Source organism: Clytia hemisphaerica, unplaced genomic scaffold (assembly GCF_902728285.1).
Source record: "Clytia hemisphaerica strain Z4C2 unplaced genomic scaffold, Clytia hemisphaerica genome assembly, whole genome shotgun sequence".
Classification (NCBI taxonomy): Eukaryota; Metazoa; Cnidaria; class Hydrozoa; order Leptothecata; family Clytiidae; genus Clytia; species Clytia hemisphaerica.
In genome coordinates this window covers 390,118-404,257 of record NW_027104439.1, presented here as the reverse complement: position 1 = coordinate 404,257, position 14,140 = coordinate 390,118, and the positions used below count along the sequence as shown (strand labels likewise).

Here is a 14,140-nt window from a genome sequence, read left to right as displayed (position 1 = left end):
CAACAAGACCCTTTTTTTCTTCACGTGATCTGATATACTTAGTTTTTACGTTTCCTACTTTAATTTATTTTCCAGGAGATATAATGTTTATTGAGGTATTATAATCGCATTTATTCTTTTCATATAAAAATTGATTATCAATTGTTATTAGTATCAAAACATTTAGACATTCTCTTTTATCATCCCAAACTTTGACAATTTGAAATAAAATCTTAGTAATACACTTAATATCATACCCTTGCAGGAGTTCAAAATTTCATTTGATGACAAATTTGGACGACGGAAAGAAGCAAGGAAGCACTGAAGAAACTGCTTCGAAGTTTGTTTGCAAAAATGGAGTTTTCTAAATTTTTTATTTTCATCATATTAGCTATACCGGTTTGCATACAATCGGGTAAGTTCATTTCACTGATAAAATATTTCATATTTTATGGTCTATGTGGTATATAGAGGTTTTCACATTTCGTTAAGTTACGACATTCTGATAAATAACGAGATTGCTCACGGGAATTTCTAACCCGCGCGAGCAAACCCGCACCTGTCAATCATTTTTTAGACCTGTCAATCATTTTTTAGCAGTATATTCAGTCAGTTTTTTGCTTTTCTTTTCACTTGTGGATCTGAAAAAAAGTGTTTGTAAGATAACAAGAAAAGACGAAAGTCGATTTTTATACATTTTTTTAGTTGAAGGTTTTGGATATTCAAGAGAAGGGAAAGTCATGACTCTCTTGACTCTCCACCCACTAACCAACCTGGTCCATTTTGAAATACTGTACTCGAGTCAAACTGCACTGAGGTGACACTAGTTTAGAAAATTTTTGTTTCTTAATTAAAATTCTAACGGGAATGTATATCAATAAGAGCTCATAAAACCAGAACAAGTTTTGGTCAATGCTGACAAAATAACACAAACTTCAACGCACCGTATAGGATTCGAACTCTCGAAAATGACTACCTTTACCTGCCACATGGATGTGGAATTGTTCAGTACAATTATTAATCAAACATCAAACCATTTATTTGGCATGACTTGTGTAATTTTACTCTGTCAAAGTATTGACTTCTTAGAGATTTTCAGGACTCTTTAGTTGAAGAGTGACTTATATTCCAATTCAGTAAGGGGCTGCAGGACTGCAGCAAACGGGCTGTAAACCCTGCTTGTGTCTATAAAATTAAAAATTTCCATCTGAGGGGTTAGGACATTTTCCAATCTCCTTCAAAGAATCAAAAGACTGAAGAGAGAAGCTTGTTTTTGTTGTTCTTGCATACAGTACCCACATACAGCAGACAGAGCGTACACGCGCCGGCGATTAAATACGATCGCGCGGGATGCCGGTCGAAAAATTCCCGTGAGCAATCTCGTTATTTATCAAAAAGTAAGTTACGCCATTATGGAGTGTAAAACATTCGATTTCGTAGAGGCGATCCCTTATGCAATTCGAACGTTTTACTCCATAATGGCGGAAATTACTTAACTTAGCGAAATGTGCAAGATCTCTATACTCGTCATTAAAAGTTGAATCTGGTTAAGTAAAAATGTAATCTTTTATTATTAAAGCTTTTGCAATGCTCATAACGCCGGGGTACTAGTCTCGCGAGGTGACGGGTATGTTCGAGCCGAAAATTGAAAATCAACCCATTAAGAGCCAAAATTTTGATAATTTTGGGATCCATACTAGAGAGACTTTTTCCAAACTTTTGGTCGATTTCCCCCAAAATTTGGTTGTTTGTCGAAATTTCTGGAAATTGGGACTCTTTCAGAGACTAACTTACCTTACCTACAAACTTAGCCACCGACCTAAAATTTGCAAATATCTGTTCTGATTTGTCAGCTGGAAGGATTTTCCCGAAATTAAGAACAGTTCCTCGTTTTCCAGGTGAGAAATTTTTACTTCAGAACAGTTATATTTTTCCAGCTAAGAGGTAAAAAGTTACGAAATCACCAGGCGATTGATTTTATGCAAGCTAACTGCTCTTTTCTACCAGGGCTAACAAAATCTTATAATAACAGATCGCTAAATTCGAGCTCGACATTGAAGGACTTTTAAGAACAGAAACTTAATTTCCAGCTAACAGTTAAAATATCTGTGCGAACAGATCGACAATTTCCAGATGTTCTACACAGATGGAGAATTCCCAGCTGCCACTCAGGAAACCACATTCAGAAGGAAAAGAACAGATCTCAAAAACTTTTTGACTTTTTTGAAATTTCCCAAGAACATATAGGAAATTCTTAGACACCTTATTTTTTGGATATCACACTATTTTTTCATAAGAACAGATCATATTTTTCCAGCTGGTCCCAATCTTCAGTAAAACAGATCATATTTTTCATATTTTACCCCCCCCCGGGTCATAACATCATTATTTGTAAATCCTCCCACAAAATTCATTAAAATTAAACCTGGCAAAGCTTTCTTGATGAAGTTCTAAATTCTATTTCCACGATTTTTCGGTATTATGAGCCAACTAAGAACCATTTATTTTAGATATCCAATTTTTCAGTGTATCAAACAATCGAACTAAACGTTCTTTCAACGTTATATCGACGTTATGAACGTTAGATGGACGTTGAAACGTTGTGGATGGTTTGCTGGGTACATGTTCCTAATCAGATAGCTCAGTAATTTCTTACAATTTCTTAAGCGGTTTGTAACACATTATTTTATTTGAATTTTAATAGCCAACGATTGCGATCTAGACTTATCATTTGTTGTCACTGCATGTCCATTTGACGGAAATAGTAATTTCAACAAATCAGTTGATTTTATCAAAACGGTAATAGACAACTTTGTCATTGGCCCTGATCGTACTCGAGTGTCCCTTATCACCGCGTGTTATTCTTCAAGGCGACTGGATTTTGGTTTTAATGAAAGTCTCAGTTACCACCTCTACGACCTCAACTGGTATCTTAATAACATGAAGAAGCCCAAGGAAAGTAAGTAACGCTGATTTTAAAGTAAGTAGAAAGAGGATATCGAAGGGCTCCTCTTTTGATAGTCATCTACCAGAACCAGGCCCGGTGGAAGGAGATTTGGGAGGCTGAAACCCCCTCTCCCACTTTTGAGCAGATGAGATTCTTTTTCTCAAATTCCTAGCGACTTTTATCTCATTTTGAACGTTCACCCCTCAACTTTTACGGTTGTTCCGCCGGACTTGAAAACGTAGGGAAGAGTGCTACGAACTCACTTCCCACTCCATATACCCTTGCCCATTCTCTTAATTTTGTAGTTTGATTTTACAGTAGGCTACGACTTAAAACCACAGATCTGTAAAGCCCGAAGGGCTAGATAAGCGACTTTTATCGGAAAGTAAAGCCAAGGTTTGGAATGATTTCCTACCAAAGTCACGTGACTAAAATATGCAATTTCACCTGTTTGAAAGATGTGAAATAGCGTTTGTCACCTACTTTTTTTGATAACGCGCTCCAAAAACAATTAAAATGCTAGATCCTATCCGCTGGCACGAAATTTAAAAAGTCAATTTTTTGCTTCACTTTTTTTTACTGGAGAAAGCTTACAGTTGCATATCTAGCCCTTCGGGCTTTACAGATCTGTGCTTAAAACAACGTTTTGTGTCTAAAAGTGAAAGTGGTTCTGAGCTATTACCTTTTGACATGGGTTGGTAAACACACCTGGGCACAAATGTACGGCATCGTTAAAGACTAATCTCATCTTCCGTTTTAATATTGAAGGTTATGTTCAGGCTACATATCTTGATTACGCGTTAAACATTGCAAGAGAGGTCTTCACTCATGGCTACGGGGAGAGAACCAACAAATCTAATGTAAGTGCATCCGAATCGTGTTTCCCGGGGACAGAGAAGGCTACAGAGTTACAGACAAACAAGGGTTACATTTCATTCATTTTCGACCGAGCTGTCAGTAAAATTTCAATTATGTTTATAACTTTTGATCGATTTCAATTAGATTACAAAAATATTCCTCAGTACACTCTTCACGAAATGCATTGCAGGCCTCGTTTTCAAATATCGTTGCTAGGGTAACTCGACATTATTTGATACGCAATGATATCTTTTGTGAACGTTTGCGCTTATGTTTTAAGATTGATAAACTGCCTATTGAGAATACATTAACGGCAATGTAGATTTAATGCCAGTAAATATTCCCTTTGAAAAAGAGGCCTGCAATGCTTTTTATACATATCGAGAAGAGTGTAGTAGATAGAACCAAGGATTTATTATACACTGGATATACAAGTAACAGATTTTTGCCGATTTCTCGTGTACTAACTATGTCCGCAGTATGATGTTATTGTTCATTCTCCTTCCCTCATTAAATGATTTTTCGAAACATTCTTATTGCATTTCTTATTGAAAATCACTCATCCAATTCCCAAAAAAGACTTAAAACTTTCCTGTGAGAGTCAGATTCTTCCACTTAATTGCTAATTATAAGTCGTTATGACGTTTCAAGCTGTGAGAAAGATGCAAAAGACGTGTTGTGTATTAAGGCCGTCACCCACTCAGCATTTTATGGTCGGCGAACAAGGCGCACAGCTCGGGCGCTGAACGCTTTTCCCATTCCACTGATCCAAAATAAAGGGGAGATATGCTGCACATTTTTCCTTTTTTCTATTGTTGATGTATTTTTGCACACGGTACAAGAGAGTGTACTACATAATTAGTATAATTATGCTATTGTTTCGGGCTCCAACCCTGACCCTAACTGGGAAGATCGATATTCCTATAAAAAATGTTACTTATAAGATACCTACTCATCCCGACCGTTAAGAATGACCACCATATGTCTTCATTTCTTGGTATATCATCGCGTGTAATACTCGCTTGTGGTTTTAGTTTAAGCATGCGCATTATATGTGATGTAGAACATTAATATAACATTACGCAATGGTTTCTTCTAAATATGGTAATACGAGATTTTGCATTGAACTGACTGTTAGATTTCACAAATGTATCCAGCTTGGAATGCCTAACCTGATAACAGCTGTTCATGATTTTCTTACGTGCACGGTAAACCTCTGAAGGCACATGAAAATTATACATCTGAGGAAAATAGTCCCCCGCGGAAAATTTTACAACAAGAATCTTGTTTTGCGCCAGAAAGTCAAAAGCTGATACGGCGCCCTATTCGTAAACACAATCACGCAACTTTGTTGTCATCCCCAGTCTTTTTAAACGAGCGCGATGTTTACGATTTCGAGATAGCATATTCGTCAGATTGTATGTTTTCACCCATCCACTTAGAGCTTCAGCGTGGTGGGCAGAAAACAACCACAATCTGATCTCAGGTTAGGAATGCCAGCGTTACTTTTTTATCTGCAAATGTACAAAAAGAGAGGGCTAGAGAAATTTTTAAACATAAGACTGATAAACATTTTTAAAAATCAGACATCTTCGAGCCGCATTTGCGGACAAAGCTAGAACATCAATTGTTTTCTGAAACTATGAAAATACAATGATCGTTCTCCATCATTTTGTGAGTCGTTTATCCAATGTATAATAAATCTCTGATAAAACTAGTACAATATAGTTTCAGTATGTTGAAAAATATTCATTAGTGACGCAATACTTCATTTTAGGTGCTGGTTGTACTTCTTGATAGAGGGCATGATGGTCTCAGTTTTTTCACAAATTCAGCAAAATCACTTCATAATAATGTGACAGACTTAAAAGTCTTTGCGGTTGGAATCGGAAATGATACGGCTATTGACTACTTAAACATCATTGCTAATAACAAATCATCAAACGTCTTCCATGAAGTGGATTTAAGTCTCAATTCCACCGCAAAATATGTTAGCTTTATGGCCTGCAGTGGTATGTACATCTTTATCTTTTTTAAATCTGTATTTGGACTGATTCTGAAAAAAATCACACGCAACCCATTTTCGACTATCAGTCGTCTTGTTTTAGCATCATTTTGCAGCTGACCTACCCCTTCTCAGGAATAAGGCTTAAAACATTTTTTGAATAAAGCCTTTTTCTGCGGCGTTTTCATTTTCGCTAGCGATTTTTAAATGTTCGCTAGCGATCTTAGACTTTCGCATAACTTTTTTCGGGGGATATGTTTTGGATTCGCATCAATATATTTAGCCTAAGACATGATATTTTTGGTAATTCTTACCCCCTGGATTAGCACCAATGACTAATATAAGATTCAACAATAGAGTGTAGAAAACGTACGCACTCCTCCAAAAGCGCGCAGTCTCCTTAAGTAAGTAGGTAAGTAAAAACAATGAAAAGTCATGTCGGTAACCTTGGCCTTGGACCGCTAGTTTACTTTTCATTCTCATTACAGATTTCCTTCCATTTGGCAAAGAATTTGGAGATGATTACGGAAATGCAGGTGATGATGTCGCAACATGTTTTTCTTCCTTCTCTCAAGAATTTCCTCTTTTCTTTACGAAGAATCACTCAAAAGTTTGTGTAAGTCAAAAATCATTTCAAAATTTAAGGTTAATACTATAATAATACTGTGCGTGGTTTACTTCGATATTCTCTTTGCAGGCCCGGTGGAAGCGGGGAGACTGGGAAGGCTTCCCTACTTTTGAGAAAACAGCACGATTTTTCACTAATTCCTAGTGAAATTCAACTTATTTCAGCCTTCAGCCTCCCAACCGTTCCGCCGGGCTTGCTTTGATAGCACGTATTAAGTACCCCATTTATTCACTCAGCGCTCATCGATCACCTTGAATGTCTGATGGATGGGTGAATATGCTCTAGATCATAAACATTATTTGTGTTGGCAAGCACACGATACATTCGATTAACAATTTCATTTTCATTTTTAGATAAGCAGTAATGGATACATTACAGTAGACAAACATGTAAGTAGAATTGCTGCTCCACTAACATCCGACTACACCGTCCTTGTGCCATTCAATCACGACATGAGAAGCCTTGGCAACGATATTTCTTTCCGAGCAACTAAAAATAAAACTATTTTGAAAGTGATTGACGAAGACATTGCGCAGAAACACCACTCCGGAGAATTTCGCTCAAAAGAAGCAATCGTAATAACTTTCAATAACTTACAATATTACCGCAATTCAAACCTTACATATAATTATCAAGCTGTCCTTGCTACAGACTATGATAAGGTGTACGCAATATTCCACTATGAAAGGATGGATACTCGTGGAAAAAATAATATTGGTTTCAATGAGCCAAGTACAACTGACTCATGTAACACAACATTGATATTTAATTTGAATGAGAACAATCTTACAACGTCTTCCAACATTGATAAACCTGGAAAATTTGTCTTTTTACTTGAAAGGTGCGTACCCATTGTTCTATTTGCTGCACTTACCACAGCACAAAAGTTTATATAAAAACCTCCAAATGTCATTAAGTTTTCGATACTGCATTTTCTGATAAGAAAATATGTTAAAGTCGAATGAGAAAAGTACCTTAAAGCCCGGGGGTACCACCCTTGCCGACCGACGGTGGTGCTCCACTAAGGTTCGAAAAATGGACCCTACGTGGGACTCGTTTTTTGAAAAATTTTACCGAAATTTGTGGAAAAAGTGACACTGAATGGGGCTGAAATTCCAAAATGTTCTCAAAATTTGCTACTTTTCCCAAAGGTTTTACAGAAAAGGCACCCAACGAGGGATTGATTTCTCAATTTTGGTGTTTTTGTGACCCTACCTGGGACTTGTGAAGGTGAAAAAAGGTACCATGACTAGCGGCGCATCCCCATTACCTAGTTTGCCCTAGTACCCCCGGGCCTTAAAGTGACATAAAGTACAGGCGGCGAAACAAACTGTACGCAGCGAGATACAAAATCAAAACAAATCTCACATGTCAAAACAAAAATCCAAAATAGAATATGGCTGATTTTAATTGTTTCTATTGTTTTCTAAGTTTGTTTTGGACACGTAGTTTTAATTGTTTTCTTTTAATGACACGTGGTTTTCGCAATGGTTACATTTACTACTTTTATGTCCTTTTAAAAAATATTTTGTCTTCTGTTTACTTTAGCCCCAAATGCTTATACTGTCCACATGGTTTCCAAACAGTAAATGCATCATGCCAAAAACTCGACGAATTCATTATGGTTGCAAACGTAAATGAAATCATATTCTTAGATGCTAAACTCGATGATGAGGCTGTTCCACCTAGTCAACCAATTCCGAATTTAAAGTATGTTGTTGCCATTGATTTCGATTACGAGAGCAGGATGATATATTATTCAGACGCCGCAGAGAGAACTATTAACCGTGTTGATATTTATGGAAATAACAAGATAGTTATGGCAAGTAAGGACGCACACGTTTTTTTTAGCAATAGTGTCAGCGTAATGATACTAATTCCCTTAAGAGTGGTTTCCACATGGTAGGTAAAAATAGTTCACACTTAGGCCGAATGGACTTTAACTCTTCGTGCATCTTCCTATTTTTTATATGCGGATAAAATCTCGGATCTCAGGATTGAGTGCTATGAACTTGAAATTTTCACAAGTGACAGATATTGACAAATGAACACGATTTACAAACCTTCAGGTCAGCCACCTGTTTATTTGGTATTTTACAGACCAGAATGTTGAATTAGCTGCTCGAATGAATTAGCCGATTGGCGTGGTATTTTTTGATGAAATTGCGTCCACTTGCCAAATTAAATCAGATTATACTAAAAAAGTAGTTCCAGGGTGGTATTTGGTACTTCACTGACCGATTTGTAATATACACACCCCCTTTTTCGGAACTCAGGAACTACTGTAGCTTTTGACTTGAAATTTTCGCCAGTGATAGGTCTTGACCATCTAAGACAATGTGCAAAATTTCGGCCACCTGTGCAGTTGGTATTTTACAGACCAGTCAGTATTTTACCTAAAATGCTCACCTTCTGCATAACTACTGTTCTGATCTCGATAACATTTTGACAAACAAACTTCTATTATTAATACCTACCACTGGTCCAAATTTCAAGTCAATAGGATTTCCTAATCTTGACTTATAAAAGTTTAGGACTAATTTAGGCAAAAAAGGCAAATTAGGACCGGTCTGTAAAATACACGCTGGTGGGCAAAAATCTTCTCTGGGTTCCTCTGTCTTTATCCTGGCTTGGGACAGACTGACTGTCATTTGAGACAGTCAGGTGACATTACCCCAGTGGCCTATACAAGATGACAACAAACTCCAGGTAGACTAACAAGAGAAGAAAACAAAATAAATATCAAGAGGGTGTAAACACCTTAGACTCCTCTGGAGTCGATTGCACTAGACACCAGGCAGGGGACATCCTCGCACATCCTGATGAGTCTGTTAAATGACGCGCCCACGCGCCCACGCGCTTTACGCGCCCACGCGCTTTACGCACCCACGCGCTTTACGCACCCACGCGCTTTACGCACCCACGCGCTTTACGCGCCCACGCGCTTTACGCGCCCACGCGCTTTACGCGCCCACGCGCTTTACGCGCCCACGCGCCTTACGCGCCCTACGCGCCTGAATTTCGACGCGCCTTTAAGTTTTGACGCACCTTCTTAGAGGATTTTTCATATGCGAGTTGCGAGTTAAGAGTTACGAGTTGCATTTAAAAAAAATAAAATCGCGTGTTGCGAGTTACGAGATGCATTTTAACACACAAAATTCGCGAGTTGCAAATTGAAAGTGCGTGTTGCAAATTAAAAGTGTCAGTTGCAAATCTAAAAGTGCGAGTTGCAAATTAATAGTGCGAGTTGCAAATTAAAAAAAAGTCTGAGCCTGTTATCTTAAATAATAATATGATAAAAAAAAATTAAATAACTTTAAGTTTTGAAAGGAAATGCGCGTGCCTCTTCCAAGAGAAACATTTTGTAATGTTGCTTTTAATAACGTGGACATTACCTTTCATTTTCTTGACAAAGTGACACTTTTTGATGAAATTATTGACAAGCTCCTTAAGGCCCTTAAGTGTGATACCTGCAAGCTTTATTAAACCAAATATTTTAATTGTACCGAATGAGATGCCTTTGATATAAATAGATAAATATTTTCAAAAAGCAAACACTGGGAAAGGCAGTTTTAGAGATACAGTTCTAATTAAATATTCCATTGTCCTTATTTTGATAAAATCACTTATTTTAATGAAATAATGATCTGATGGTCATATATAAAGCTTCTTTAAACAACTCAAGCAAAGGTTTTGTCACTTATAAATTTGATGCTGATAAAACAAAAGGATAGAAATTGACACCCTATTCAAGATTCAATAGCTTTCAAATGGGCTGTTCTACAATCATGGTCAAAATCTATTGAGAATTTAGCTTGTTTTCTCGTTTTTCGAATTTGGAGTTCGGGCGAGAAAGTCGATTTTGGGCCATTTCAATTTTGGATCTTCAGATCCTAGGTCCTAAAACTCTACCCTTCCAACCAAATTTAGAGCAATTCCAAGTCGTGTGTGGTTTTGAAAATTTGCGGGAATTTCTCTTTTTTCTAAAATATTACGACAATGATTGTACACGTTTTGCACGTGATCTTATAATTACTGTTGGTGAAACAACCCCTCAGAGCCACCATTCTCAGCCTGTTACCTTGTTACCCCCTGTTACCCTGTGTTACTCTTTTAACAGATGACTTCTCCAAGAAAGAACGTGAAACCATTAAAGAATGGCATGAAAAAGCTAAAGAGAAAACGAAGAATGAGAAGGATGAATGCTGCGTATGGAAAGTGAGAGGTAGCCCTCGGGCTAAGCTCTACTTTAAGAAAATATGTAAAAAGACCGTTATTGATGAACTGTAAATTTGAATTAGATTGTTTCATAGAGGTCAATAGACCTGCGAAATATACTCCTATAATAAAAAATGTAAATACATACTTTTTGTCAATTTTTTTCTTTCTCAACCAAACGAATGTTTGTTCTTTTTTATGTATAATAGTGAGCAGCAATAATCATTTTCTTTTATCAATAGAAATGTTTTTCACCCTTATTGACTTTTCGATTTGCAACTCGCACTTTTAATTTGCAACTCGCACTTTTAGTTTGCAACTGGCACTTTTAATTTGCAACTCGCACTTTTAATTTGCAACTTGCATTTTTAATTTGCAACTCGCACTTTTAATTTGCAACTCGCACTTTCAATTTGCAACTCGCGAATTTTGTGTGTTAAAATGCAAGTCGTAACTCGCAACTCGCGATATTATTTTGTTAAAATACAACTCGTAACTCACAACTCGTAACTCGTAACTCGTGAGAAGTAACTCGTAACTCGTGGTTATAAATGCAACTCGTAACTCGTAACTCGCAACTCGCAGATGAAAAAATCCTCTAAGAAGGTGCGTCAAAACTTAAAGGCGCGTCGAAATTTCAGGCGCGTAGGACGCGTATGGAGCGTGGGAGCGTAAGACGAGTAAGGCGCGTCATTTAACAGACTCCATCCTGATGTACTAGGCAAATATATATAGTATGAAAAGTAAATGTTTTCTCTTGTCAGACCTACAAACAACAGAGAGTGGCCGAATTCTTTCCGAGACAATGTTACAATGAGAAGGTAGCAAATCTTCTTTGGGTCCCTCTGTCTTTATCCTGGATATATATGTTATGCATATGTCACATGGAGCTTCCACACCAAATAAAAAATGAACAAAAAATATGGAAACGAACAAAGTGAACGTAGGGGGTATCGTATTTTTGGAGGTGTCAAAAATTGATGACGTCATCACTAATGACGAAATTTTGTCAATAAGTGTCCACGATTTAGTTTCACTGCCCAAATTTCAGAAAAAAATATTAATTCTATCAAAAATTATTAAAAACTTTCAGCCAAGGGGGGGGGGGCTATAGCCCCTTAATATTCACGAAGGGCTATAAAGATCAAACTGACCCCCGAATTTTAAAAATGGATAAGAAAATGCTGATGATAATCCTTACCACTTCAACTACGTATTTTTACGTGTCAAAAGAGTCATTTATTAGCTCTCAATTGGCTGGTCATAGTTCGAAACAAGCAAAAATCCTGAGCTTTCCAATGGTACCAAGGTTTTTGGCTAAAAGTGATTTTGACCCGTGTTGGTGTTTTGCAAAAAGGTTCTTGCGTTCTAACGGTCAGGCCTCTTTTTTACGCCATAAGAACATTCTTAAAGTCTGTTCACGATAAGTGTGCACTCTTTTTTCTTTTACCTATAACTTTTGAAAGAATTCTCCAATCTTTATAAATTTAGTATCGTTGGAGAGATATTTGTGAGTGGAACAATTTGAAATAAAAAAGTCTTTAAAAAAATTATTAAAACGAAGATGAAAATAAAGAAAAAGAAAGATGAAGATCTTGTAGAAAAGTGCTATAACTTTCATTTTCACTGGAGAGATTTTTTGATCTTAGGAGGTCACCACTGTGAAGAAATTTCACTGAAATAGTTATTCAATATAAAGTTATGATACAAACTTAATAAGTGGTTGACCCCAAAGAACAGCAGAAAACAGCAGAAAACAGGGTTTTTAGACGTCAATCAGCTTATAACTTTGTTTGATATCTTTTGACTGAATGATCATTTTTCAGAAATTTTTTCACAGTGATGACGTTCGATGATCAAGAAATCACTTCAGTGAAAATGATAGTTATAGCACTTTTCTATAAGATCTTTATTTTTTCTTCTTCATTTTCATCTTCATTTGTATAATTTTTTGATTTTAAATTGTTCCACTCACAAATATCTCTCCAACGATACCAAATTTATGAAGATTGAAGAATTCCTTCAAAATTTATAGGCATTGGAAAAAAGAGTGCACACTTATCGTGAATAGACTTTAAATGTCTCAAATTTCGAAAAAATAAAACTTTTTAGGTTCGGCCATGAAGGTAATAAAGATATAGTTGGAGAGAAAACGTCTCGGTAATGATCTAAATGGTCGTTGAAATCTTTTATAAATCTATTCAAAGCGGCTTTTCTTTGATGTACCATCATTGGAAGCAAAAAACATCAATTTATAACTTTATAAGAACAGAAAGAGACTGTTTGGTTGATTTTGAAAAACTTAATTTTGCCGAAAATCCTTGTTAAAATGCAATTAGAAATAGTTTCAACTGATGTAAGACTAAAAGAGTATATTAATTTCATAGGGACACATTTTTTGGCCGGCATTTTGTTTAACATTGAGAGTTGCATCACATTATCATTGAAAGTTTCTTATCTTAAAATCTTCACGTCTAAGTGGGCAGCGGTTTTCATACTCTGACAAAATGGTCGATACAAGGTTCCTAATCGTAACACGTAATTCTTTTTAAATCTATCGATGGCTTTATGGGTAGCTTCCCCTAGAAGTTTGGAGTATTGTGCTTATTAGGGCTTATTATGTGAAGTTTTCAATTTTTCATGACAAGGCTATTATATTTCAATATACTTGTTAAAAGCCCCCCCCCCTTAAAAATGTAATGTCTTTTCATTCATCTTAAATATTCCCACGAGTATACCCAAAATTAATCATCTTATTCCCAAAGCAACCAAACAGCTCCTTGCTTCCGATGATAAATCAGAATAGAACAAAAGGCATTGACTCTCCATCTATCTTTATTACCTTCATGGTTCGGCCAAAATTTAGAAATATTTATTTCATTTAAATTAAAATTTGGCTTTAGTATTACAAATAATGAAAAAAAAAATATTGCATTGTTACTAAAAGTGGTAACATGGGGTAATATGAGGAAACAGGGGGTAACACCAGGGTAACAGGGGGTAACACCTGGGTAACAGGGGGCAACACCTAGGTAACAGGGGGTAACACTCGGGTAAAAGGGGGCAACACCTGGGTAAAGGGGGGTAACACCTGGGTAACAGGGGGCAACACCTGGGTAACAGGGGGTAACACTTGGGTAAAAGGGGGCAACACCTGGGTAAAGGGGGGTAACACCTGGGTAACAGGGGGAAACACCTGGGTAGCAGGGGGTAACACCTGGGTAAAGGGGGGGTAACACCAGGGTAACAGGGTACTCTCTTAAGGACCTCACAACCTTCTGACCGGTGCCATTTTATATCCATCCACACTATCAACATCACATTCTGTATGATAAATATTTTTGGTGTTTCTGTCCTTTTAGGCATCATATTTTATGATTTTGTCAATATTTTTGTCAAAAATGTCAGGGGTTTAAAATAACGACAAAAAGCTCAAATTCTCCATCGAATTTCTCATCACGAAATGCTTAAGCTAGCCACATATGTCAAATTACAAAATTTTGGA

General features: G+C 36.8%; 1 protein-coding gene across 1 annotated transcript in view; it reads left to right on the top strand.

The window, feature by feature from the left end:
• Positions 1 to 227: 227 nt before the first annotated feature.
• The window catches only part of LOC136820813 (uncharacterized), a 35,416-nt gene continuing 21,503 nt past the window's right edge, over positions 228 to 14,140 (top strand). The window contains exons 1-7 of the mRNA XM_067077049.1: positions 228 to 394; positions 2,684 to 2,938; positions 3,695 to 3,786; positions 5,562 to 5,796; positions 6,278 to 6,405; positions 6,771 to 7,258; positions 7,966 to 8,243. Coding sequence (XP_066933150.1) covers positions 334 to 394; positions 2,684 to 2,938; positions 3,695 to 3,786; positions 5,562 to 5,796; positions 6,278 to 6,405; positions 6,771 to 7,258; positions 7,966 to 8,243 — 1,537 coding nt within the window. The 5' untranslated portion in view covers positions 228 to 333. The remainder of the gene's footprint in view (positions 395 to 2,683; positions 2,939 to 3,694; positions 3,787 to 5,561; positions 5,797 to 6,277; positions 6,406 to 6,770; positions 7,259 to 7,965; positions 8,244 to 14,140) is intronic.